The sequence below is a fragment of the Hyperolius riggenbachi genome, chromosome 2, assembly GCF_040937935.1.
Source record: "Hyperolius riggenbachi isolate aHypRig1 chromosome 2, aHypRig1.pri, whole genome shotgun sequence".
Lineage (NCBI taxonomy): Eukaryota > Metazoa > Chordata > Amphibia > Anura > Hyperoliidae > Hyperolius > Hyperolius riggenbachi.
In genome coordinates, this window is record NC_090647.1 from 544,793,535 (window position 1) to 544,820,343 (window position 26,809).

Genomic DNA, 26,809 nt, shown 5'->3' on the forward strand with positions numbered 1-26,809 from the left:
TCCTTATCTACCTCACATCTCTTATCTACCTCACATGTATATTTATTTCTATAGACTGTTCACCCATTTTTGGGAGTACCAGTATAAGCATTTCAGCACAGTTTTTTGCATGCTGTCATGAAGTGTTCAAGTTTACGAGATTATAACCGTATTGGGTGATAGATTGTCATTTATTGCGGCGTTTGCACAATATTTCTTCTATTTTTTGTAGTACTGTAGCACTTTTAGCACTGGCACCTTAACAATATTTTGGTGCAGATATTGGAAACTGAGAGCCATATTTTTATCCGTACAGGATGGTTATGTGCACCTCTCCCTTGATTTGATTGTGGCACAGCGTCAGCTCATTTTTCAATATATTTTTTACTCATTGGACACTGTTATATTCTGACCACCGTCTCTTGAGAGAGGTTTTACATATCCTAACATTCATTTCATTGTATCTTTTGTTTGCAGGGTTCAGGCATTTCATTAATTATACTAGGGGGCCCTATGACCTAGGCACAACTGTATTGCTTTTAATTTTTTGTAGTGGGCATCAATACACTTTTTTGCATATACTCTCGGCCTTTTGACCAGTATTTTTTCACAGATAGTGCTTAACATTTAATAAAATAAGGGGTGTTTTTGTTCTTTTGTATCTCTAGAGGGGGCCAAAAGAGGCACATGAGGGGTGGTCACAAATTATGGGCCACCTCGGGACACAGAAGCCTTAGCTGCGTCCCTGCGTATTGTGACCCGATGAGCAATCATTCCCCGATCCATGTTTTACCACAGGAACACACGACGGGTATGACACGATTGGTGGTGATGCGATCCATCATGACGGCCGCAATTGCTGCAAAAATTATCATGTCATTGCGAAAACGTACCCACGGTCACAAAATCTCAGAAGCGATTGTTCATCGGGAAAAAAGTCACTGCAAAAAATTGCGCTGTGGTTATGGACCTTTATCCTACGGCCAGTCCAGTAAAACATCAGAGTTCCTCTTCGATAAACCACGTAAGTGATGTGTTGTAGGCTGCGCTGGCGGCGTCTGCACGAAAAGACGGCTCTGCTGCAGCATTCCTAGAAATACGCCTTCCATCTCCTCTCCAAATATGTCTCTGGGCACCAGAAACACGCAGCCAGGCTTCATTATAAACACAGCGAGGCTCAGCAGATAACTGTTTTTGGGATCTTTGCTGGAGTCTGGAGGGCCGCTCCTGGGAGAGGACTCTGGCATGAGCAGTATGTGTGATAAGGGGAACGGCAGCCAGGCCTATTAAAGGGGATCAGCAGAGAGGGACATCGATTCCTTCTGCAGGGTAATAAAACCCATCGGGCTCTTCACATTCGCACAGCTTCATAGAAAATCAGATGAACGGGATTCTGTTACCTATAATGGACATATGGATCCAGTTTATCCAGAGCTCGCTGACTCCACTCCATGCTTTTGAAGGCAGCTCCTTAAAAACCGTGGGGCCTATTGACAAAAAGTAGCGCACTCAGAGCAAAACTTTGCTTCTTGATGCACGCGGTTCACCTAGCATAAGTATATAAAGAGTGAACGAATAGCAGAATGTGCATACAGGGGAGTCGAATTAAAGAGGAACTTGACTTATGTACCTGAGATAACCTGAAAGAAAACCTTTTTACATACCTGGGGCTTCCACCAGCCCCCTTCGGCCTGATGGCTCCCTCTGCCTTCTGGATCCTCCACTACGGTCCCGGTAACTTGGGCCAGTCGGCGCAAGCATAGTGCGGCTGTGCATGTTCCCCATCACGGCGGCTGCGCCTTGTTGTTGAACAAGTAGAGGTCAGTGCTTGGGGCAGACAAGGCAGAGTTTTTGCACAGGCAAAGGTCAGTACTGATGGCAGACAAGGCAGAGTTATTGTACATTCAGAGGTCAGTGCTGGTGGCAGGCAAGGCAGAGTTATTGTACAGGCAGAGGTCAGTGCTAGTGGCAGGCAAGGCAGAGTTATTGCAGCACAGGCAAAGGTCAGTGCTGGTGGCAGGCAAGGCAGAGTTTTTGTACATGCAATGGTCAGTGCTGTTGGCAGGCACGGCAGTTATTGCACAAGCAATGGTTAGTGCTAGTGGCAGACAAGGCAGCTATTGCAAAAGCAGAGGTTATTGCTGGTGGCTTGCAAGGCAGAGTTATTGCACAGGCAAAGGTCAGTGCTGGTGGCAGGCAAGGCAGAGTTTTTGTACATGCAATGGTCAGTGCTGTTGGCAGGCACGGCAGTTATTGCACAAGCAATGGTTAGTGCTAGTGGCAGACAAGGCAGCTATTGCAAAAGCAGAGGTTATTGCTGGTGGCTTGCAAGGCAGAGTTATTGCGCAGGCAAGGCAGAGTTATTGCACAAGCAAAGGTCAGTGCTGGTGGTAGGCAAGGCAGTTATTGCAGCCTAGGCAAAGGTCAGTGCTGGTGGCAGGCAAGGCAGAATTGTTGAACAGGCAGAGGTCAGTACTGGCGGCAGAAAAGGTAGAGTTGTTGCACAAGCAGAGGTCAGTACTGGTGGCAGGCAAGGCAGAGTTGTTGATCAGGAAGAGGCAGGCAACACAGGCAGGAAAGCAATCAAGAACAGAGAGGAGGCAAACACTGGGATAAGGAGAACTCTCTGCATGATCTGGAGCTGGTCTGAACTATCACATCTCCTGCCAGTGGAAGAGACTTAAATACCCATCTACAGTAGGCATAGAAGAACTCCCATGTGTATGTACACATGCCAGCTACCATACCCGGGATTGCAATGCAAAGCAGTTTGTGCTGCTGGCATGCATGTGCCCCTGTGCAAGGCCATACAGCCCTGAGCTAGGACAAGCACAAGCACATACAGTACTGGGACGCCCAAGGATGCTAGAGATACTGTAGTAGTGGGGATTCTTTTCACGTACCCGTAACAAGTGGAGACATTCTTAGGAAAAACTATAACCTAACTACCTTATGACTCATGTGAGTTCTGTGTCCTCATCTTGGAAGATTAAGGGTAGTAAACACTCTGGAATGAATGTAGATATCACTGCAGTTCTAGTGAAACAAAATGGGTAAACCGCAATCATTGAATTGGAAGCACAACATGTCTGTAATGAGTTGTGGCTTCAGCTTAACCCTCTGTCTGACTTTGTCCTAAAATAACACCCAAACAGTCCCTAACTCTAACCTTCCACCTTAAACATGGGCACATATAGCATTAGACCTCTTGCTAAGAAATAGAAGTCCCTTTCTATTTTCCTACACTGCAAGTGTTAAAAAGTAGTCCCCTATTCAAATGAGCTTGTCGAATACACTCTGCTGTCCTGAAAAGTAAATAAAAGGCAAAATACTTTTGTCTGGCTGAGGAAACACTGCTGATAACAGTTTAGAACTGAAATGTTCAAAGAGTCATTGCTACTTTGTTCTGCAGCTGAATGAAGCAAATTTTACATCAGACTGTCATGGCTGTTGTTTAGCACCCAGAGGGAAGAGTTTGGTAGTGTCAGGCTCCATGAACAGGAAGGTTCCCTCACTTAAATGGCACCTTTATAGTTTGTGCACATATCTCTGGGTTATGTGACTGACTTCTATAGGGAATTTCTCTGAGACGGCTGCATTAAATCTGAAAATGATAGCAAAATCTCCTGTTCACTTACCAATGTTTGAATCCTGGCTAGGGCCAGTGCTTATTCAGTAAGATGTCCTTGGGCAAGACTCCCTAACACTGCAGGGTGGCCCCTTGAGGGCGCCCTTAGTGGCTGCAGCTCTTGAGCGCTTCGAGTCCAACAGAAGAAAAGTGCTATACAAATGTTAGGATTATTATAACTTTACCTTTCTAGATTCTTTGTTACTGTAGTAGAACTAGGCTTGTAAAATAAGGAAATCCTATATAATAAACTCCGTCGCTGCATCCTCCTGAGTGAAGCAGGTTGTTTCGGCGCCCCAAGCAGGGCACATAAGGGTAATTATGTAATTAGGGGCTCTGGCGGTTGCTGTACCCCAAATTACTTCTCCCGCCGAGTTGCAACAACTCAGAGGGGAAATGGTATATAACACCATCGGGGATTTTTTTTGCGGCAGCAGGAAGAGCCGTCATTCGGCACACCCTGCGCCTAACTCGCTGCCGACGCATACCTACATACAGAGAGCAGAGGAGGATGGGCACAGGGGGACGTGCATGTTATGGCACAAATCGAGAACGTGGTGGGGAGGAGGGGGGGTGGTCGTGGCTGAGGCCTAGCGCCCGTTTTTCAACGAGTGGGCCTTTTGACTAGTAAAGGAATAAGATGGAAATTATATAACTTTCTTCTTCAAAGAGGATACTAAGATTAAAATATCGCAGTCGTTAATCTTTTGTCTTCTTGGCTGGACCTCGGTGTTGCCATGGTTTGTTCTGAACATTCTTCTGCTGGCTGTGGGGTTATTTTCCTATTAGCTGCACTCTAGTGCAGACCTGCTTCAGCCTGTGATAAGTTTATAGAGTAATCTCGTGTTAATGGAGATGTCTGACACTGTCCATATTTGGAGGCAACGATTTCTAAGATCTTTGTAATGAGGAAAGGGGTTTCAGATGTGCTCCCACCATAAAGGGAACGCAAAACTACCTTCCAGAACCAGGGGCGTATCTGAGTATGGCAAACACTGAAATTGTGCTGAATTGTAAGATGCCCCATAATAACAGCTTCTTTTCTCGCATATATCTGTTATCATCTGTGTTTTGTGCATGGGATATGGCAGAAGCTACTTGTGTTGTCCTTAGATACCAGAATTGACCTCCCTGGCAGTGATCCCGAGCTATGCTCGGGCTAGCCGCCGGGAGCTCTATGCAGAGTATAGCGTGCAATGGGAGCTTTTACTCACCTCCCGGGGGATCCAGACGTCGGTAGCCATTCGCCTTCCTGTCCACGGAGGCTCTGAATCACTCTCGCCATCATTGATCGCATGAAAGTTACAGTGCCACCCAGAGGATGAAGGTAAAATTGCAGCGCTGGAGCCCTGGGAGGTGAGTGAGAGAAGGGGCCGCTGCTGGTGTTCTGACGGCATGATTTTTTTCCCTGATTTTAGGGTCTGAAACATTTCTAAAAGACCCTAAAATCTGGATATAATCATACTGCCAGGGGGGTTAAGCAGGTGGGTTACCCAAATATTGTACCATAACTTAAAATGACATGGATGCATAAATTGAGTAGCCATGGACCCCATCTATTAGAATTAAGTACCTCAAAATTAAAGTAGCTAAAAAAAAAAATTATTAAAATTATGAAGAAGTCAAATGCTTCCACATAACATAATCAAATAGTTCCATACCTTCAGCACGGTGACGTAGTGGTCATCCCAGCCAGGTCTACATCTGCAAGGAGTTTGTATGTTCTCCCCGTGTCTGTGTGGGTTTCCTCCGGGCACTCCGGTTTCCTCCCACACCCCAAAATGTACAGATAAGTTAATTGGCTTCCCCCTAAAATTGGCCCTTGACTACGATGCATGCACTACACGATACATGCATAGACATAGGACTCTAGTAGGGATTAGACTGTGAGCTCCTCTGAAAGACAGTTAGGTTCCGGGGGCCCCACTGGTGCAGAGGCCACCCACCACCTACTGCGCCTGCGCGAGCACCACTGTTAATAAATTCCACAGTACACTGCGGACAACGTAGACTTGATTGACAGCGGCGCAGGTGCAGTAAAGGATGACCTCGAGGTCGGCCTCTGCATCGGCAGGGGCTGGCGGCTGCAAGCAGAGATGCTGCATGGGACATGTCAGCTGGAGGAAGCCGCGGGTACGTATATCATTGGGCAGCATGATTTGGCTGATGACTCCTTTAAAGTAACACTAACGATTAACGTTTTTTTTTTTATTGAGATGAGACTAGTTTGGGAAGTGCTCCTAACTAGTGGTGTATACATTTGAATGCTTATCTTTGTTTACTGTTATCAAATTCCTTTCACACTTAACTCATGGGGACAGGCTGAGCAGGGTGACAGACCAGTGAATCATGAGGAGAGGGGAAATCCCTCTTCTTACATCTGTTAACCCTGTGTGTGAGAAGTCTCACTAGCTTAACTGCAGCTGCCTGTGTCTCTCTGAATGAGCGGTCTGCAGAGAGCAGAGGAGAAATGTATCTGGTTTGTAACGGTGTATGAAACCTGACACCCAAGGCTTTTCCTAAAACTCTGTAGTTTTATATGCAAAGAACAGCACTGGCCAGGTAATACTGAAGCAGAGATTCACCTTTGCAAATGAATCATTCCAATGCAACTAAAATCTACACACATCAAATTAAAGCTTTTGCTTCTGATATTTGTGTTTCAATAATTTTTTATTGGATTTGTGATAAAAAGAAATGACAATTAATCGTTATATTCATAAGTACAATTGTATACATTAAGGCTTGTGATCTTTCCATATAATGGACCAAGAATAAGTATACATGGACATTTGAATATCAGATTTTTTTACATCATATTTTAGTAGTATTTATGAGTAGGAGCAATTATGTACAAACGGAGATTTACTAGGAGCGATTCCTTTTGAAGCCTGGGGCCTAAGAAACACCCTGCTAAGGCCCAAAGTCGCATCCTATATATAGGAGAATGTATCTTTAATAATCTAAATCTACTACTATGACAGTTCTTGTATTTTTATTAGACAAAATGCAACATTGTTACCCTATTTCAGTGGAGCTTAACCATCTAGGGACCACGGACGTTGAATCAACGTCCAGCAGGTGGTGCTACCGTTCTGACTGGACGTTGATTCAACGTCCGCGCTAACACACCGTCCCGACGCGATCATGCGCACCCGGAAGGGGAGATTAAGCTGTCAGATGACAGCTGGCATCTCCCCCAAGTGATCAGCAGCCATCGCGTATGGCTGCTGATCACGTGATCACTACGATCGCCGGCGGATCGTAGTGATCACTTTGACAGCTGCGGCGGTAAGGGGGAAAAGAAGAGGATCCACTCACCTCCGTGCCGTTCCAGCGACGATTGGCTCCCCCCTCTGCTTTGGCCGGCATCTCCGCTCTGTCGGACGTCAGTGCCAGGTCCCAGCTTGATGACGTCATCAAGCCGCGACCCAACCTGAGCATCATTTGGGGCGCAGATGCCGGCTGAAGAAGAGGTGGCTACTGCGGCTCATCGCTGGAGCCTGGAAGGTGTGTGATGGCTGCCAGCTACAGGGGAGACACCGACACCTGCCACCATAAATGGGGGGGGGGGGACACTGCCCAACCAACCAACCACAGATGGGATCCGGCCGCCCGACCAAGCCCCCCCCCCCTCCATGCAAATTGCCCTGGTCCTTAAGGGGGGTTAGGCGGCCGGTCCTGAAGTGGTTAATAGCTGTCATAAATGAACAAACTATAGAAACTACAGAAACAAGAACAAGAAAAAAACTATTACCTGGGTAGCTAAACCTAGAGGTCTTGTATAGTTAAATGACGGTAGCTGTTTCTTAAAGCGATATTGTCACCATAAAAATCAAATTTCAACAGCAACTGGTCTGAGTGTATTAAGTGATAAAGATGCTAATCCTGCATTCAAAACTTTTTTCTGCTGTTATGGTTTGGAGTTATTACATACTATAGGAGCACTGGTCCTAGTGCCAAACAGTGCCAAACAGTGCAAAAAAGTTGAATGCTGGGAGTTCTTTTGAATGCTGGGAGTTCTTTTGAATGCTGGGAGTTGTTTTTAGCTATAATATATTCCTCCTCTTCCATTTATTTCCCTGCCTAGCTGATCACTTGTGTTTACAAGCAAGGCTGAGGTGACTCAGTGATTGGATGTGTAAATAAAAAAAAAAAGACTCTGGGAGGAGGGCAGCTAATGAATACACAATGAGCAAGAGAAGGGAGGGGGGAAACAAGAGTCAGGGAGGATATGATGTCAGCATTATCTTGGCAAGATGGCCACTGCCTAGAAAAGGATTTTCTGCTTTTCCTTTGTAAAATTCACAGGAATCATTATGTGGATAGCACAATACATCTGTCATGTAAGTAGAGGTAGTATTTTTATCTACTTATATATGTGGTTTTTATTTCTAGGTTAGCATGGGTGTCGCTTGTTCTTTAAAGCTTATAGGAGAATAGAACAAGGAATCTTATTCTTTGTTATCATTATGAATGTGGGTCTATAACAGCAGAGCCCTGTGAGCCGGTCAGGAGCCGATTTTCATTGTCTCCTGACCCTATCAACGTAGGCAGCTCCCATTAGCTTACATTGATAGGCAGGGTCAGGAGCCTGACCGGTTCCCAGGAACTCTACCGTCTTAGAAATGGCAGAGTGGTTGGCCCAGGTTCCCGACCTGTGGCGGTGATTGCGGCGGGTAAGTGCGGCTATTCGTCGCTATTCTGCCGTTTCTGGTACCAGCGGTCTCTGGTCCTTAAAGAGACTCTGTAACAAAATTTTCATCCTTATTTCTGCTATCCTATAAGTTCCTATACCTGTTCTAATGTGCTCTGTCTAACTGCAGCCTTTCCTACTTGCACAGAGGCTGTATTATCTCAGTTGTATGATCTAATCTTCTCTCCTCTGTCGGGCTGAGGCTGTCAAGCTGGAATGTGCTGTGCTGCTTGTGATTGAACAGAAGCTATACACACCCTCTCCAGGCCCCCTGCACACTCTGTATGACTCGCACACTGTGCTCCTCTCAGCCTATCACTTGCTATGTCTTTTGTTTGTAAACACTGCCTAAAACTGGCAATTACAAGCCAGGATTGCAGCAGGGAGTGGCAGAAACAGCACAGAGGGGCCCAGGAGAACATAATGAATAGAATGGTATGCTTTTTACTGTAATAATTTTAGAGTACAGCTTCTCTTTAAGGGGGCAGAGTCCGCTGGTACTTAAGTGGTCACCAACTGTTGCTAAATACTGTAGTTTGGCGACAAACATGGTTAAAGCAAACCTGAACTGAAAGTTAAAAAAATATTTTGACTGAAGTCAAAATAAACAAACATACATCATACTTGCCTCCTGTGTAGTCTACTCCTCAATCTCTTTCTCCTCTCCTGCATCTTGTTTGTTCACTGTGATCAATGGAATTCTCCATCCTCCATTTTGAAAATGGCAATTACCCCATAACAGCTTCCTGGTCAGCACAATGTTAAACTGTAATATCGCCCACTTGAGCCATTGGGAAACCTGGACCTTGCTCATAATTTGTCCTTTCAGTTGTAACTGACAGCAACTGACCTATTTCAAACTCTTGTCAGAACTGGAAGGAACCGTTGTTAGAAGCAAATGGTGAGCTTCTGAGAGGAACTGACGATGAGGTAAGTATTTAATATTCATTTACAGGTACATTATGTGTTTTTTTTTTTAAATAATTTTACTCGGTTCAGGTTCCCTTTAAGTGTGTGTATGTGGCTGTACAGAGGTCTGTGTGTGGAAACTTCTCTTGGAAACATGTAAGGAATACTCAGAAAATTCACAATGATTTCATTGAGACCACAGTTTTGCAATATGACGTTGTTTCCAGTATTCGTTTCAACATTGTTCCTCTTTATCTCTTTGCAGGGTGGACGGCATTCATTTACACGCTGTGTGGTGTAATATCTGTGGGTAAGTCTCCAGGGTATGCAGCGTTTTGCAGTTGAGTTGTTCTCAAGATGAGACTGTTAGGGCTGGAACCCGCTAAGAATCGCCGCAGCGCTTTTAGGGCCGGTTCACACGGACGCTTGGTGGCGTCTACCGCCAAGCATCCGGGACTCGTCAGTTAAAGGTTCCCCTTCAAGGGAATGGGAGCGTTTAACATCGCGCGGTTACCGTAGGTTGCGCAAACGCGGCATTCCGGTCCCGATATCCCCACCATTTCAGGCGACCCTGGACGCCTCATGCGACGGACGCCGACGATCGCTGCAGAAAAGCCCCAGAACGAGACGCCGCCAGCCGCCCGTCTGAACCGGCCCTTAAATCGCACCAGCAGTGTGTGCAGTGATTTCCTAGGGCAATTGCAGTAGTGTTTGGCTAAGATTTAAAGTGATATACAGTGCTTCGGATTAGTGTTTTGTTGCTTTGTTTTTTTCCCTATAAATTTTATTATACTTACAAAATGCTCTGAGGTCCGGTTTCTGTCCGTAGCCCCGCCCCTATTAGAAGAGGTCATAGGCAGTGCTGCTCGGATACCCCTTTTCAAAATCCGAATTGATTTGGATCCGGATACTCAGATATCCGGATCGGATATCCGAATCCGAGCTTTCTGATATCCGCATACATGTTGTCATGCTGCCCCTACACTTTGGAACTCCCTGCCACACCCAATCAGGACAGCTCCATCCCTGGAAGCATTTAAGTCTAAACTGAAAACCTACCTCTTTAGTTTGGCATTCATGAACATCTGACTATCTCCTCTGTAACACAACCCAGCCTGCAACCCTGTATTAATCTGAGACACAACTATGCGCTATTGAGTCCTATGGGAGAAACGCACTTTACAAATGTTATTGTATTATATTATATCCGAACGCATTATCCGGGATATCTGGGCGGATTTGTATATCCGAATAGAAAACCGAAAGTGGCCTTTAAATTGCTTCTAAAACGTTTTTTTAGGGTAGATGAGGCATGTAGCATCATGGGTTTTTTTTTAAAGAGAAACACTAATTGATGATGTGGGGACTTAAAATTCCAAAAGAAAAAAAATGGCTGTCAATTAACATCAGGACTAGGTTCCATACAGCGGTCATGCAGCCCACATTGTGTCCAAAGTCCAACCGCACAACTGGGACATAAAAGTTTTCAGCCCGGACACCTCCAAAAAATTACGCAGCAATTGTGTTTTGGGTTAAATATAGGTGGTATCAGCACAGCAGCAGTGGCCTGTGGCACCCTGGCGGTGGGAGCAGCACAGGCAGCAGGAGCAGGGCAATGCAGTAGCAGCAGGTGTAACGTGTGCTAGGAGCATGCCGGACTTGGCATGTGTACGTGGCATTCGGCATGTGTACGTGGCACGTAGCGTTGGTGGTACCACGGCTGTAAAAAAAAATTGTGAACCAGGTGGCTTAGTTAGTAATAGTTAATCAGGAGGAGCCAGGAGGTTGTGGTGGTGGTGGTAAGGCCAGCATAGTGATTCCCAGCCACTTCATGTCCCCCTCTTACCGACAACAGGGAAAGACTCGCCCAACAGGGTCTGGCGGAGTTTTTTCCTTGCTCAGGAAGCGGTGGAGGGAGCAGAGGAGGCCACTGAGGACTGGCTGCCTGATGATGCCTCAGTGTCGGCAGGAGTGGCAGAGGGGGTTCTGGTGCTCCGAGTCTGACCACTGCCAGCGCCAACTTGCTTCAGCCACATGATGTGAGGTACTTGTACTTTATTAAAATCGGGGTTGGACTTTAAAGCAAATCAGCACGGAGTGACAGACAGCAGAGGAGAAGACACTAGTGCACACTAACTGTCACACTGACACTGCTCAGTACAGCAGTTCTGTAGTAAGCTAACACAGTAGTACTACTCTAACAACTAACTAGCACTGACTGCAGTACTAACTACACAATAACACAGTAATCCTATTTCCTAACCTATACTGTAGCTAAGGCTAATAGCAGGCCAGCAGCAGGCCTGGTCTCTGTGCACAGCACACACACAGACACAGGACAGGACCTATAGCAGCTGCTGCAGGCCTGCACCACAGACTCTGACTGTCACTGAATGAAATCAAGCTAGCTACCTAATAAACAATAGAACAATAGTGTAGTGAAGGTGTTAATCACTGAAAAGCTTTAGTTTTATCACTGTGTACAGCACTTGCTAGGCCAGCAGCACTGGAACATGTCTCTCAGTGAGCAGTCACAAGCAAGGACGGGATTTCTCATCATGGCACTCCTCCTTAAAGAGAATCTGTACTCTAATATTCTTACACTAAAAAGCATACCATTCTATTCCTTATTTTCTCCTGTGCCCCTCTGTGCTGTTTCTGCCACTCTCTGCTGCAATCCTGGCTTGTAATTAACAGTTTTAGGCAATGTTTACAAACAAACTAACCAGCTTCTAATAGGCTCAGCTAAGCATAGTGTGTGAGTATGCAGGGGGCCTGCAGAGGGTGTGTATCGCTTCTACCAATCACAAGCAGCCCTGCACATTCCACACAATCAAAGCCTTAGCCCGACAAACAGGACAGAGGAAAGATACATTGATTTATTAAGAGACAGTGTAATTAGAAAGAGCTGCAGTAAGCCCCAGCACATTAGAACAGGCATAGGAACTCATAGGATAGAAGAACTAAGGCTGAAAAAATTGTTACAGAGTCTCTTTAATATACAGGGGGGCTGGCCAGGGTTCCCTTCTGTGATTGGGTGTTATGGCTTAGGCTGGGAGCCCTCTGATTGGCCCAATGAGGTCAGGAGGGGCTGGCCAGGGTTCCCTTCTGTGATCGGTTGCTAGGGCTTCTGCTGGGAGCCCTCTGATTGGCTCAGTGACATCATGGACGTCATCTCCATGGTTACAGTATCCGGATTCAGATATCCGACGGATATCCGACCAGATATCCGGATTGCGGATAAATATCCGCATTACCCGGATAGTGCTATTCGGATTTGCACAGAAATCCGGAATCCGGATCCGAGGTCGGATAGCTGAAAAAGTTCGGATTATCTGGGTAGTTCGGATATCCGGAATCTGGATGAGCACCACTGGGCATAGGTGCTTCTCTAGAACCATTCAAAGACGCGCTTGTGACCTCTTATGCTAGGGGGCGGAGCTATGCATGAAAGCCGGACATCGAGACACTCAGTAAGTATAAATAACTTTATTTAAAATTCAAATCCCTCAACCCCATGATGTCTGTGAAAGTCCCCCCTGGCAAGCATCTCTCACACAGCTGGCCAGCCACATGCTTCCTCACTACCCTCCTGCGTTCACCTTTTTCCAACCCCCCCCCCCCCCCCCACCCCCCGTTCAAATTAAGTTTTCTAATGATCCTAATTTTATAATTTTTTTCACCTTACTTTTAGTAGTTTCTTGTTGGGTGCTGAAACAATTGTATATAGATGAGGGGTAAAACCAATAAGGTGAGCTAATTATTTAAAAATAACTTAGACCCCATATTGTCTGGTAGACACTGCAGCATTGTTTTTGTTTTTTGACATTTGGATATTGTTTGAGAACAGTTCCTTGTTTTGTTTACTGTTTTTGTTTTTCTCGCTGGCTTTCATTTAAGGACCAGCCGATGGCCAGAAGTCGGTAGAAGCTCACCACACAGCAGTGCTGGACGATGGAGACAATGTCACCTTCGAGAACAAGGTAGGTCTGGAGAAGACGGTAACCGCTTTCATGAGTGTCCGTCCTGCTCATGTCTGTGTGGCCTGTGCATGCCGGGATTGGCACCTTATCCTATTGTAGCTGAAACAGGTTAGGTTGTTCTCAAAACTTCAGACGGTCAACAAGGTTTTAGAACATACTCATACGTTTTCTGGCTCTGATGCAGATTGGAGTTCGGCAAATCAAATTCAACTAGAAGTCCTTCTGATTGGCCTGTCCAATTTGCATCTTACTGACCACCTGTACTCAGAACGTGAAGATAATGAATGGGGCTTTATCCACCTGAAGCTTCCTGTCAGTTTATCTGCTCAACAAGCTGCACCCTCTGCAGCTCCACAACTACACGTGGCAATGGATATCATTGCAGGGGTTAACTGGGGCATTAAAGTGTACCGGTAGTGAAAGAAAATACTTACCCTTAGTAGTGGGAGGCCTCTGGATATTCCTGGGGTTTCCCCCATCCTCCTCACCATCCAGCTTTGGGGCCCTGTGAACATATTTGACAATGGCTTGTTGAGTATGTTCTCACGGCCGCGCTCCCGTCCATGTACGAATGTGGCCGCACTGCGCATGCGCAAGTTTGTGTCCTAGTTTTGAGCAGGCCATTTTCTGTTCTGGATCGAGGATGGCTGATATTGTGGTGAAACCCCTCCCACAGTGTGATGTCAGGACCATGGTGCTGCCCTCACACTGTGGGAGCCTTATTGCGTTGTGGGAAATAACAGCTGTTTCCAACCGTCAAAAAAGCAAGCAGCATCTCCTTCCACTGACATCACCTTCCAGCAGTAAAAATGTCACCATGTGATAAATGTTAGAATGTGAATTAGGGAGAGGAAAGCTTTTACAATGAGCAAACACTGACTAAATCATTTATACATAATTATTGTAAAAATTAAGCTCTTTTGTTCATTGTTATTTTCACTGGAGTTCTTCTTTAAACCGCTTGCGAATGTCCATGGTCTACATCGACCTGCTAGAGCTGTGTGATAGGGCTGGTTCAGACGGGCGTTTTTGTGGCGTTTAACGCAGCGTTTCAGACGCAGCGTTTTTTGGGATCTACTGCCATCCCATGCAAGTGAATGGGAGCGTTTAGAGCTAGCTTTTGCAGGCTTTCATGAAAGCCTGGCAGTAGATCCCAGCGTTGCGTCTAGTCTCAAAAGCAACATGCTGCTTTCAGAGGCAGTAAACGCGAGGAAACAATAGCAGAGACCAGAACTGCTAGCCTTGAACGCTTTTCAAAAGCTTTCAAAAGCTAGCTTTTAAACGCTGGCATTTAAACGCTGGCGTTTGAACGCAATGCCAAGCAAAAGCTCAGCAGACGCCCGTGTGAACCAGCCCTAAATGTCAAAGCTGGTAAGAGACTAAGGCCCAGTGCACACCGAGCGGTTTTTGGAGCGATCCGCCGGCCGCATCCGCCTCTAAAAACACTTGTCTAATGTATTGCAATGGGATGGTGCACACCGGCGGTTTGCGGTTTTTGCCAAGCCGCAAACGCGCCTCCTGCTGCGCGTTTGCGGTTTTCGGAAGCGTTTCGTCCTTAATGTAAAGTATAGGAAAAACACAAACCGCTCTGAAAAACGCTAGTTCAGAGCGGTTTTCCAGGCATTTTTGTTACAGTAGCTGTTCAGTAACAGCTTTTACTGTAACAATATGTGTAATCTGCTACACAAAAACGCACCCAAAACCGCTAGGTATGTTTTAGAAAACCTCTCTAAACATACCTAGAATCGCTCTGAAATCAGCTCCCAAAACCGCTAGCGTATTGCGGATCTGCTAGCGGTTTTGGTGTGCACTGGGCCTAAGTGTAGTCATTTGTTCGCTGGTGCCGACGGTAACCAAGGGCAACCACACTATAAATGACAGGGCTCACGTCGCCTGTGTGTGGGTGAATGGTGTAGATGATATGTTGAAATATTAGAAACCATTCTTAAGCAAGTGTAACAATATAGTTCTGTATGTTTCTTACTACAGGGTGATGAATTGGCGCACTTTGTCTTAATTGCTGGAGAGCCCATAAACGAGCCAGTTGTGCAGCATGGTAAGGCAGTTTATTATTTTTTTTCCTAAGCTAAATGTATTTGTTATTAGTGAAGAAAGTGGATCCCCACTAACAGAAGACACTTAATAAAGCCAGACAAGTTCTGCAGGTAACTTCTGTGTTTAGCCTTGTGCGCTCCGTAAATGGCCGCCTCTGCAGAGAATCTGGCGTGTGTACAGCGGCAGCCCCGACCCTCCCTGATGTGTCGGCGAGAGATCCAGACAATGCTGTGATAGCCAGTAAACATTTGACAGATCTGACAGGTTTTAGGCTAGCCCAACTCCTCATGGGGGGATTCTCAGGTTGCTCAGTTCAACTGCCAGAATAGTGTGCAAACAGGTAAGGGGCGTGGCCTGCATCTTTGTATAGATTCTTTCCATTGAGCGCTTTCGAAAATAATTAATGAATTACTTTGAATCTCCCATGAAGAGATGGAATAGTCAAAAACCTGTCAGTCCCATCACATTTTTTCTACTAACTACTGTAAGTGACAGCAACATTGGAGAAAAGTAATGGATAGCTCAGTTTTACACTGGAAGAAACATACTACTTATTTGTATGCGTTTACATGTAACCTGTTACATGTAAGCAGAGTGCTCTAGGGGAAAAGCGTGGTCATTGCGCATGCGCAGAAGGCCATGACGGACTTCCACTGACCAGATTAACCGGAGTCATAGCACCAGAACAGGGGGGCTGAAGAGGAAGGCGAGGGAAGCTACGCTGGAGAAAGCACTAGGTAAGTATAAATAAGCGCCAGTGTACCATCTCTGGTTCACTTTAACTTACCCGCGGCTTCTACCAGCCCCCTGCAACCACTCTGTGCCCGCGCTGTCACAAAGCGATCCTCTGGTTCCCCGCAGCACCCTACTTTAGTTTTGATGTGCGCCTCCTGGTAGTGCTCCAGTGGATGGGAGTGCTCTGTGCATGGGGGAGCGCTTGCGCATGTGGAGCATGAAAAAAATCTCTACTGCGCAAGCAGGGCGCGCGCGGCTATGCAGAGCTGTAGTTGGCCGTCCGGAAAAGGGTGGCTGCGGGGGGACTGGAGAATCGCTTAGCGACGCCGTGGGAACAGGACGTCTGGAGGGGGCACCAGGTAAGTCAAAATAAACGAATGAAATAAATGATTGTATCTATCTTCCTTCACTTAAAAATGACTTTTTAAGTTATACCACAGTTTTTTATTTTATGTTTAAATCTGTTTTTTAAGTTTTAACTGTTTTGTTGTTTTTGCTCAATGACACATTCATTGAAGTACGCCAGAGCTAAAATCTATGAACTATTGACCCTTTTTATCTCTTTCCTGCTTTCAGAAGCCATTTTCTGCTAGGAAAGTGTTTTATAGTTGCAATTTCTTATCAGTGAGGGTCACACTGTAGTTACTTCCTGTCTGAGTCAGGACTGAGTCAGCCACTTACATACCTGATAATTTAACGCTTTCAGGCTGAGAGAAAAAAGGGAACATAGCGTAGTTATTTGTGTGCTAGGCACTGTACATACCCATGTCTATCTCATCATGTCACATGTCACTTCGGGTATCCTTTAAAGCAAGCAGTGCATGTTGGGTATTCTGAGTAAGGCTCACACTCTCTGCTCTTTAGCAACCTCAGGGTAGGAGAATTATCAGAACTTCAGCAAGATAGAACTCCTGGTGATTTTGCTTGAGAGACAAAGATATTTATTGTCCTGCTACTATCTGAAGTGTATTAGTTATCTAAGGTCGCAGTCTTGGCAGAGACTGAGGAATTCCCAATGAGCTGTGATTACTGCCCTATTATTTGGGATGCCGTGTTCAAGGTCAACAGTCTGCACAGCTGTGTGCCATGCGGTTCCATTTAAGGTCACCTGATAATGACTTTGTAAACAATGTGCTAGATGTACATGTGGACTTAAGTGCCGGGTTCACGTTGCTTTGCCAAACATCTTGAAGATCTCTGTCTGGAGTGACAAACCTGATGTTTCTGAGGCAAGCTTCGAGCTGGGACCTTCTGTAAAGTAGCAATCTCTAAATAATGAGCTATTTCCTGTCTGAGAACATTAAAGGAGAACCCTAAATTGGCCCTAGACTGCAAATGACATATGTCTATGGTAGGGATTCAATTGTGAGCTCCTCTGAGGGACAGTTAGTGACAAGACTGGACATATACTCTGTAAAAGAGCTCTGGAAGATATTGGTGCTATATAAATACATAATGATTTGATAATAGTAATGTTGAGCAGTTTTTAAGAACAGCCTGACCTTGGACAGGCATGTACATGTCTTCTCTGTGGTAGGCCATGTTGCAAGGTACTCTAACGTCTTAATTTAATGGTGTTCACTTCCTCTGGCCACTGTTAGACTCTACAGATTGCTGCTGCAACTAGTCCATTCCTTCTAATGCAATGCTCCAGTAGGTCACCCTAAAGGGATATTGCGTCTAAAACGTGCTTAGTAATTTAAGCCTTGTCCACGTGCTAGATGGATCTCGGCTGAGGTGACTGGCCGATTTATTCCCATCCCCCCAATATGCCAGCGACAGATCTGGACTGCTGGATCTTGTCATCTAAGCATCTGCAGAGGCCATAAGGAGCATGGCTTAAAGGTGGAGGAGAACACAAGGAGGAGCTTAGGAGCTTGGCTTACAGGTGGAGGAGAACACAAGGAGGAGCTTAGCAGCTTGGCTTACAGGCGGAGGAGAACATAGGGTGGAGCTTAGCAGCTTGGCTTACAGGCGGAGGAGAACATAGGGTGGAGCTTAGCAGCTTGGCTTACAGGCGGAGGAGAACATAGGGTGGAGCTTAGCAGCTTGGCTTACAGGCGGAGGAGAACATAGGGTGGAGCTTAGCAGCTTGGCTTACAGGTGGAGGAGAACATAAGGAGGAGCTGGCTTAGAGGTGGAGAACATAAGGAGGAGCTAAGCAGCTTGGCTTGGAGGCAGAAGAGAGCACAAGGAGTAGCTTAGCTTTGCTTGGAGATGGAGAACATAAGGAGGAGCTTAGCAGCTTGGCTTACAGGTGGAGGATAACACAAGGAGGAGCATAGCAGATTGGTTTACAGGTGCAGAAAACAAGGAGGAGCTTAGTAGCTTGGCTTACAGGTGAAGGAGAACACCAGGAGGAGCGTAGCAGATTGGCTTACAGGTGGAGAAAACAAGGAGGAGCTTAGTAGCTTGGCTTACAGGTGAAGGAGAACACAAGGAGGAGCATAGCAGATTGGTTTACAGGTGCAGAAAACAAGGAGGAGCTTAGTAGCTTGGCTTACAGGTGAAGGAGAACACCAGGAGGAGCGTAGCAGATTGGCTTACAGGTGGAGAAAACAAGGAGGAGCTTAGTAGCTTGGCTTACAGGTGAAGGAGAACACCAGGAGGAGCATAGCAGATTGGTTTACAGGTGGAGAAAACGAGGAGCTTAGTAGCTTGGCTTACAGGTGAAGGAGAACACAAGGAAGAGCTTAGCAGCTTGGATGCAAGTGAAGCGAACACAAGGAGGAGCTTAGCAGCTTGCTACTGCTCATTAATAATCCAGTAAGTAGCCCATGGCAGGGAGTTGACACAGAAAGGTGCAAGAACCTATTACTTGAGTTGTCATCTTTCTGGCTATGCAGTGTGCCACAAGTGAGTTAACCAACCGTGCGACTAAACAGCATAAGAAGTTCTACACGTCTCCGTAATAACTTCCAGCAGATCATACTTCCAGCATTTCAGAATGTTCTCATCTTTTTGGAGTTTTTCCATTACATGTAAATAAACTTGGTATGAATCAGCAGAAAGTTTTCCATTTGACATTTTCAGTAGATATAAGAAGACGTTTTCTCGCCTCCCAAAAAGTTATGTTGTTGTTTTTGTTTGTTTTTAAATGGTAACATTTTGTTTTCTTAGGTCCATTTGTGATGAACACAAGAGATGAAATCTCGCAGGCCATTGAAGATTACAGCCTTGGCAAAAATGGATTCGAAAAAGCCAAAACCTGGCAGTCTAAGATTGCGAAAAGATAAATCGGGCAGGTCCTGCTCTTCCTCCCAATACCTGAAGCTCTGATTATGGATACAGGATAGTACAAAAGCCATCTCAGATGCTTGGGTGTTGGCCAGATTGGAACGCCGTTGTGTGTAGCTTGCTTCGTATGTATTGTTGATTGAGTAGAGTGTGCTAGGGACTGGAAAAAAAATAGGTTGGTCAAAATGTTTGTCTTTTGTGGTATCTGAGCATGAAGAAGGATTTTCAAATTACAAAAGACTTGCAGCCCTCAGCTTACCAACTTCCATGAAAGAGATGATGCCTGAGGGTCGTTTGAGCTCCAAGTTTAAATCCGTCATGATAAATTTTGGTTGATGGGAATGAATGATGTATCTTCTGTCAATGTGTTCAATATTGTATGAGTGGGTTGTTGCCATGCAGGCTGGGAGTAAGCATGCTGGTCACCAGTAGGGATCAGCCTTGGAGAACTCATGGAGAAGCACATGATCAGTTTGATCAGCTGATAGATTTGTAAGCCTCTGATTTGCTGGTCATGATCATGTGTTAAACCAGGAAGTCATCACAGCAAATCAGAGACTTACAAATCTATCAGCTGATCAAACTGATCACATGCTTCTCCATGAGTTCTCCAAGGCTGGGCCATCTCTAGTCACCAGGTCTCCAGATCCTTTATATTAAAGGATGCTTGAGGCAAGTTAAAAAAAAAAAAATCAAATTTACCTGAGGCTTCCCCCCACACCTTAGAAGCCTATGTGTCCTTCATCTCAGCTCTGCTCTCAGCCAGTCTCCCAGGGCCCCCACCATATCGGCCACCAACCCGACTAGGTCGGCGTCTTCTGCCCATGTGCAAGCGTGTGGTCGCGCACCCGTGGCCAGGTCGCTCCCAGCTACGGCAGTGCGCCGGCATAAGTGCAGAAGCGCCGACCTGGCTGGGTCAGTGGCCGCTACAAAAGAAACCACAACAGACATCCCTAAGAGCGGAGCTGTGGTAAGGGACACATAGGCTTCAAGGGGCTGGAGGAAGCCCCAGATAAGTAAATCTGATTTTTTTTTTTTTTTTTTATTTGCCTCATGTATCCTTTTAAGCTGAAAGGTGCCCATAGTTAAACTTAAAGAGACTCTGAAGCTTCTGAATCAGTTTTAAGGATCTATGCCTGACCTAAAACACCGCTATCCCGCAGCTGAACAAGGGTTTTATCACCCTCCAATCCCTGGGGCAAAAACGGGGGAGCATTTCCTGGATGAGGCAGAGCTTTCTGCAGTAGCTCTGCCTCTCCTCACATCAATCCCTGTTGATCGCCGCCTCTCCCCGCCCCTCTGTCTTCTTTCACTGAGAGGGGCGGGGGAGAGGCGGAGATCCGCAGTGGATTGACGCAAATGACGGCAGAGCTGCAGCGGTAAGCTCTGCCTCCCCGGGCAGCAAAATACACTACCAAGAAAGTTGTGGATTTTTGCCCCAGGGATTTGAGGGTGATAAAACTCTCGTTCAGCCGCGGGATAGCGGCGTTTTAGGTTGGGCATAGATCCTTAACATAAATAAAAGCTAAAAACTGATTTTTAAAGAGGCTTCAGAGTCTCTTTAATAATCATAGGTCTAATCCACACACAGTCTGTGCAACCAAAGCTTACTTTATATCGGGACAAAAATGGCCCTGAGCAATTTGATGACAGTCTGTCCATTGCTTGCTTTTTTGCCTATATAATTATATTTAATACCATAGTTAATAGTTCATTTCCAGCATTAGGGCTGGTTCACATGTGCGTCTGAACCGGCGTCTCGGTCAAAAGCTTTTCTGTTGGCGAGCAGCAAAACCTGCAGTGCCCCCTTTCCGCTTGCAGCACCTTATGATAGAGCGCCTGGTCCATGATGCCACTCCCCCTTTCTCCTGCAAGTCTCAAAAAGGAGGGTGTGGCTTAATTTAATGAAAAAGGAAGGAGAGGGTGGAGCTTACTTTAGACTCCCACTCTGCCTCTGTCCCACTATAGACTATGGGAGGAACAGCCATAGATTTTACAGTAAAGCTTACGGAGTTGTCAGTTCCTCCTACTCCAATTATTGGCTTATGGGGCCGGGGCTTATGTAGAACTGGGCACCGTTGTGTGTCGTGTGTATGTTTATGTGTGTGGAAAATTGCACAATATATCATTACAGTACAGTAAAAACAAAACAGATAGTGGGCTATTCCATGTTATATTTGAGCTACAGTTTACAATTTATATGAGCTAAAAAAAAAAACCTGTATTTTCATAATGACTATGGCTGGTTCTGCTTTAAAGTGGACCTGAACTCTTGAACAGGACAGTAGGAAAAGACTAGAGAAATGCACCCTGTATGTATTTAGAGAGTTTAGCCTGTCTAATCTCCCCTCATCTGTGATTAATCACTAGTGTGATCTCTCAGCTGTGTTAGCTGCCTGCCTTAAAGCGGATCCGAGATGAAAAACTAACTATAACAAGTAACTTGTCTATGTATCTTATCTAAAGTTTAGATAGTTTACACAGCAAATCTAGCTGCAAACCGTTTTAATAGAATATGATTCTTTCTTCCTTTGATACAATGACAGCAGCCATGTTGTTTGTAAACATTACACGGAGGCAGGCTTATCTGCATCTTGTGCAAAAAAACCTAATCCCCCCTCCTCCTCCCCTCTGCCTCTGAAATCTCTGGCTAGCAATACCTCCCCCTCCTCCTGCCCAGACTGAGCTCCCATGAGCCCTTGCTACTGTCTGAAAATGCCAAGGCTCTCTGAAAACCCGTGGGCGTCGCTTGTTTAGTTTATAGGGAATTAGAGTATTAAAACAAAAACAAAAAAGTATTTGGCTTGAGGAATGCCCTATAAACAATAGGAAAGGAACACAATTATGCAATGAGTAAAAGTTCATCTCGGATCCACTTTAAGGTACGTACACACGTCTGATATTTCTGAACGACTTGCTGTTTAAACCGTTTGAACGACAGTTGAACGTGTGTATGTTCGATCGTTAGACTGATAGCAGCAGTTTTGACTGATCCGCTCAGCGGATCTGTGGATTAACTGTTTGTTGTTCAAACGACAGTTAGATCTGTACATGTGTACAAACGACTTGACATTCAAACAACAAGTCGTTTCATCAGTCTTTTGATCTGGTCCAGTGTTCTATCCAGTCTATTGACCAGTCAAACGACATTTAAATTAGCTGAAATTAATTAGTATGTCAAACGTTTTGTCATCTGTGTGTACAAGGAGTCTGAACGACTTTGTTTGAATGACAAGTCGTTCAAACGTCCGGTTTGAGCGACAATCAGGCATCAAATGAGACGTGTGTACGCACCTTAAAGCGGACCCAAACCAAACATTTTTTTTAATTAAAAATATTTAGTTGCACCACTCTGACACATACAAAGATAAATAAATACTCCTTCAAGCCTATGAGCATTTCAGTGCATGCTTTTTACCCTTCTCTTTTCATAACTAGGATTATACTGGGGGCAGCCATTAGCAATTCCTCCATTGCCGGACACCATCTACTCCACCAGTTTGCCGGATTTTGTCCCGGCAATTTGAAAGGAAGGGAGGGGTTCCTCCAATAAATGTAAAATATTTTATATTTGTCATCATGCAGCTGAAAAAAGGCTGCTATTTATTATTATAATTTAGAAAATAGATTTTATTTTTGAAATCTTGTTTTTTTAATTTGGGTCCACTTTAAAGAGGAACTGTAACGACAAAACGACCCCTGGGGGGTACTCACCTCGGGTGGGGGAAGCCTCAGGATCCTAATGAGGCTTCCCACGCCATCCTGCGTCCCTCGGGGGTCTCGCTGTAGCCCTCCGTACAGCCGTGACGCAATATTTACCTTCCTGGCTCCTGCGCAGGCGCTCTGATGGCTGTCGGCGCCGAAGTAGGCGGAAATACCCGATCGCCGTCGGGTCTGCTCTACTGCGCAGGCGCAAGTTTCCGGCGCCTGCGCAGTAGAGCGGACCCGACGGAGATCGGGTATTTCCTTCTATTTCCGTGCCGAAAGTCGCCACAGCGCCCCCGCTGGAGCCAGCAAAGGTAAATATTGAAGCTACAGTCGGCTCTGTCGCCGGCTGTTCGGAGGGCTGCAGCGAGACCCCCGTGGGACAGAGGACGGCGTGGGAAGCCTCATTAGGATCCGGAGGCTTCCCCCACCCGAGGTGAGTACCCCCCAGGGGAGGTTTTTGTTGTTACAGAGTCTCTTTAACAGAGCAGCTAATGTGTAAATGCTGGATGTTAACCCTATGTCTGCTTCCATGAAATCAGGAAGTAGACACACGTGTGAGTAGTCACAGATGAGGGGAAATTAGACAGGCCACTCTCTCTAAATACATACAGGGTACATTGTCTTTGTTTTCCTCATGTCCTGTGCAAGCGTTAGATTTGTTTTCAGAAACCAAAGTACTTGGAGCAAACCATTATACATTTCTATACGTAAAGGTGCCTTTTATACTATGGGAGGAAATAAAAAAAAAGTGTCATATGGAATCCTATGTCTTTTGTCGTGATTAAAGTTTATTTCTAAAAAACCTAATTGGACAGTTTTCCTTTTCATGTATTCCGACTGAAATCACTCAGTCTAGAATTTTCTTCAGATTGTTTATTTTGCTTGTTTTTTGTTTTTGTTATTTTGTATTTAAATGCCTGTGGCTTTGCAATGACAATTACACAGTGCTTATTAAAGGACAGTTACAAATAGATATACAAAAGGGAACATTAATGATGACTACCAATCCAGGTACATTGGCCAATGCGTTAATTTGGGCATCACTTTACAGAGTACATAGTCATGTCACTGACTGTCCTCAGAGGAGCTCACAATGTAATTCTACCATAGTCATAGTCTGAGGACAGTCAGTGACATGACTATGTACTCTGTAAAGTGATGCAGAAGATGTCAGTGCTGTATAAATACATAATAATAATAATATGGTAGGACATTACACTATGACTATGGTAGGATTAGATTGTGAGCTCCTCTGAGGACGGTCAGTGACATGACTGTACTCTGTAAAGTGATGCAGAACATGTCAGTACTGTATAAATACAAAATAATAATAATATGGTAGGACACTAGACTATGACCATGCTGGGATTAGATTGTGAGCTCCTCTGAGGACAGTCAGTGACATGACTATGTACTCTGTAAAGTGCTGATGAAGATGTCAGTGCTATATAAATACTATCAATAGCCAATGACATTCTAACAATTCTGAGATGGTCCTAAAACAGAAATGGCCCAATCAGAGGTAGCCGCTACTGCATTTGATCTATTTCCACGCTGCATAAGTTTGCTAATAATTCCAAGTTGATGGCAATTTTACGTAACTTCTTGACCATCCCTACTAAATACATAATTTTCCACTTCCAGTTATCTGCAACAGGCAGAATGAATCTAACAAGTAAGATTTCAGCATCCTGCAGGATGTGGGCGGAGCCCTGTCTCAGGTATCTGCTCTGGTATACTGGTGAGCAGCAGTCAGTCATTAGAGGAATCCTGAGAGGCGATTGGCTCTTGTCATCTTCTTCCCAGAGCTGGGATGGGAGAGAAGCCAGAGGCTGTCTGTACTGCCAAGCTCTGTATCACATTTAGCACACATGCTTCCCTCAGCGCTGTGAGGAAACTTTCTATTCTCTGTGTGGATTACTTCTTCTCCACCCGCTGCAGATCCCTCTCCAGTGTCCAGAGATAATGACCTGAGCTCTCCTCCTGACTGCTTCCCGGTGATCCCTGTCCTGGTCGTCCGCCGGCTTCACTGCAGGATGGTCCTACAGGCTGGACACAAGCTGAACTCCACATAGGTCATTTAGCAGCTGTTCTATTTCTGGCCATTAATTGCCTCTTCCCATCATTACTGGAGCTTCTTGCAGCAATCCGCCTGTTTTCCTTGTGGGACTTCTCCTAACATCATGTACATTAAAATAGGCGTCTGCAGCTGCATCCTATCCAGCGCCTAATAATCCTTACCGCCGACGCAGCGAGCCAATATGTGCGCTCTGTGGGGTGTTGCAGGCTTCGTCGTGGCGTCTCTGCAGCTTCTTCAGGCGTTTGACTACGACAGCGGAAGCGTTAAGGTAAGGGGCGTGTTTTCCTGTGTGGCAGAATGCGGTTTGCTGTGTAGGTTCACCCGCGGTAAGTAGGGGTTCACATTCGGATACCACGGAATTGAAATTTCCGGATTTCAGATCGGAAATCCGATTTACCTCAACTCTGTAATTTTAGTCGAATCGTAGAACTCAGAGAATGTAAAATTTTAATTGTAGACCAATCACTAGACATTTTTCATTTTTTCCAACCTCCGTTTTTCCAACTACCTCTTAAAGAGACACTGACGCGAAAAAATAAATTATGATATGATTTGTATGTGTAGTACAGCTAAGAAATAAAACATTAGGAGCAGAGACATATACGTCTAATATTGTTTCCAGTACAGGAAGAGTTAAGAAACTCCAGTTATCTACTGTATGCAAAAGAGCCATTGAGCTCCACAGAGAGCTCTGTCTTTTGAAGCTTGTTATGTCAACTGTCAGTCACTATTGTTTTTTCTTCAGCAGAGGACAGGTCAATAGTTCACTGGCCTGCTCTGTAAAATCATTTAGAATGCTGAGTAGTGTGTAAACTGCAAATATTAGAGAATGATGCAATGTTATGAAAAACACTATATAACTGAAAATAAAAATGAGAATATTTTCTTTGCTACTAATGTTCTACTCATCATTATCCATACTACACAATGAATTCATTATATCATAATTTTTTTTTCGCTTCAGTGTCTCAGTAAGTAGCAGGGATGGATCTAGACCAAGTTGCCCCAAGTTGCGCCTGGGGCAAGGTCAGGTTTTGGCGCCTAAACTGCCATTCCCCATCCAAATTTTGCCGCCTTTTTAAGAATTACACAAACTGCGCCTGGGGCAAGAGACCCGCTTGCCCCCCCCTAGATCCGTCCCTGGTAAGTAGTAAGTATAGGTAGGTATATAGTCAGTATGTACAGTATATAGTAGGTTTACTTGTCAGTCTCTGAGGCTGATTAATGATCAGCTTGCATTTCGGATAGTTCCGTAGTTATTTTTCAACGAAATAAGGATTGACGATGCAAAACCGTAATGTGAAATTTCAGACTATTGCAAACTTAATTTTGCATGTATAGTAATTATGATCCATAATTTCCCAGTGACGCATAATTATGTGAAAATATAACTTTCTTATGCTTATATGCATTTTAAAAGGGAACCTGTACTAGCAGCGATATGGAGGCTGACCTTTTTAGTTAAAGGGGAACTGAAGTAAGAGGTATACAGAGACTGCCATATTTATTTCCTTTTAATCAATACCAGTTACCTGGCAGCCCTGCTGATCCTCCGCCTCTAATACTATTAGCCATAGCCCCTGAACAAGCATGCAGCAGATCAGGTGTTTCAGACTTTAAAGTCAGATCTGACAAGACTAGCTGCATGCTTGTCTCTGGTGTGATTCAGATACTACTGCAGAGAAATAGACCAGCAGGGCTGCCAGGCAACTGGTATTGATTAAAAGGAAATAAATATGGCAGCCTCCGTATACCTCTTACTTCAGTTCCCCTTTAATTTTAAACACCAGTCGCCTGGA

General features: G+C 45.2%; 2 protein-coding genes across 5 annotated transcripts in view; both read left to right on the plus strand.

Annotated features, from left to right (window-relative positions):
- The window catches only part of LOC137547321 (pirin-like), a 79,772-nt gene extending 60,043 nt beyond the window's left edge, over nucleotides 1-19,729 (plus strand). For 2 of the 4 annotated variants that reach the window (XM_068270786.1, XM_068270787.1), the window contains exons 7-10: nucleotides 9,478-9,522; nucleotides 13,113-13,195; nucleotides 15,185-15,251; nucleotides 19,106-19,729. In XM_068270786.1, coding sequence (XP_068126887.1) covers nucleotides 9,478-9,522; nucleotides 13,113-13,195; nucleotides 15,185-15,251; nucleotides 19,106-19,221 — 311 coding nt within the window. In that variant the 3' untranslated portion in view covers nucleotides 19,222-19,729. The remainder of the gene's footprint in view (nucleotides 1-9,477; nucleotides 9,523-13,112; nucleotides 13,196-15,184; nucleotides 15,252-19,105) is intronic. The other 2 variants (XM_068270789.1, XM_068270788.1) reach the window with 1 other exon arrangement.
- Nucleotides 19,730-24,747: 5,018 nt separating this feature from the next.
- The window catches only part of VEGFD (vascular endothelial growth factor D), an 89,212-nt gene continuing 87,150 nt past the window's right edge, over nucleotides 24,748-26,809 (plus strand). The window contains exon 1 of the mRNA XM_068266211.1: nucleotides 24,748-25,278. Coding sequence (XP_068122312.1) covers nucleotides 25,192-25,278 — 87 coding nt within the window. The 5' untranslated portion in view covers nucleotides 24,748-25,191. The remainder of the gene's footprint in view (nucleotides 25,279-26,809) is intronic.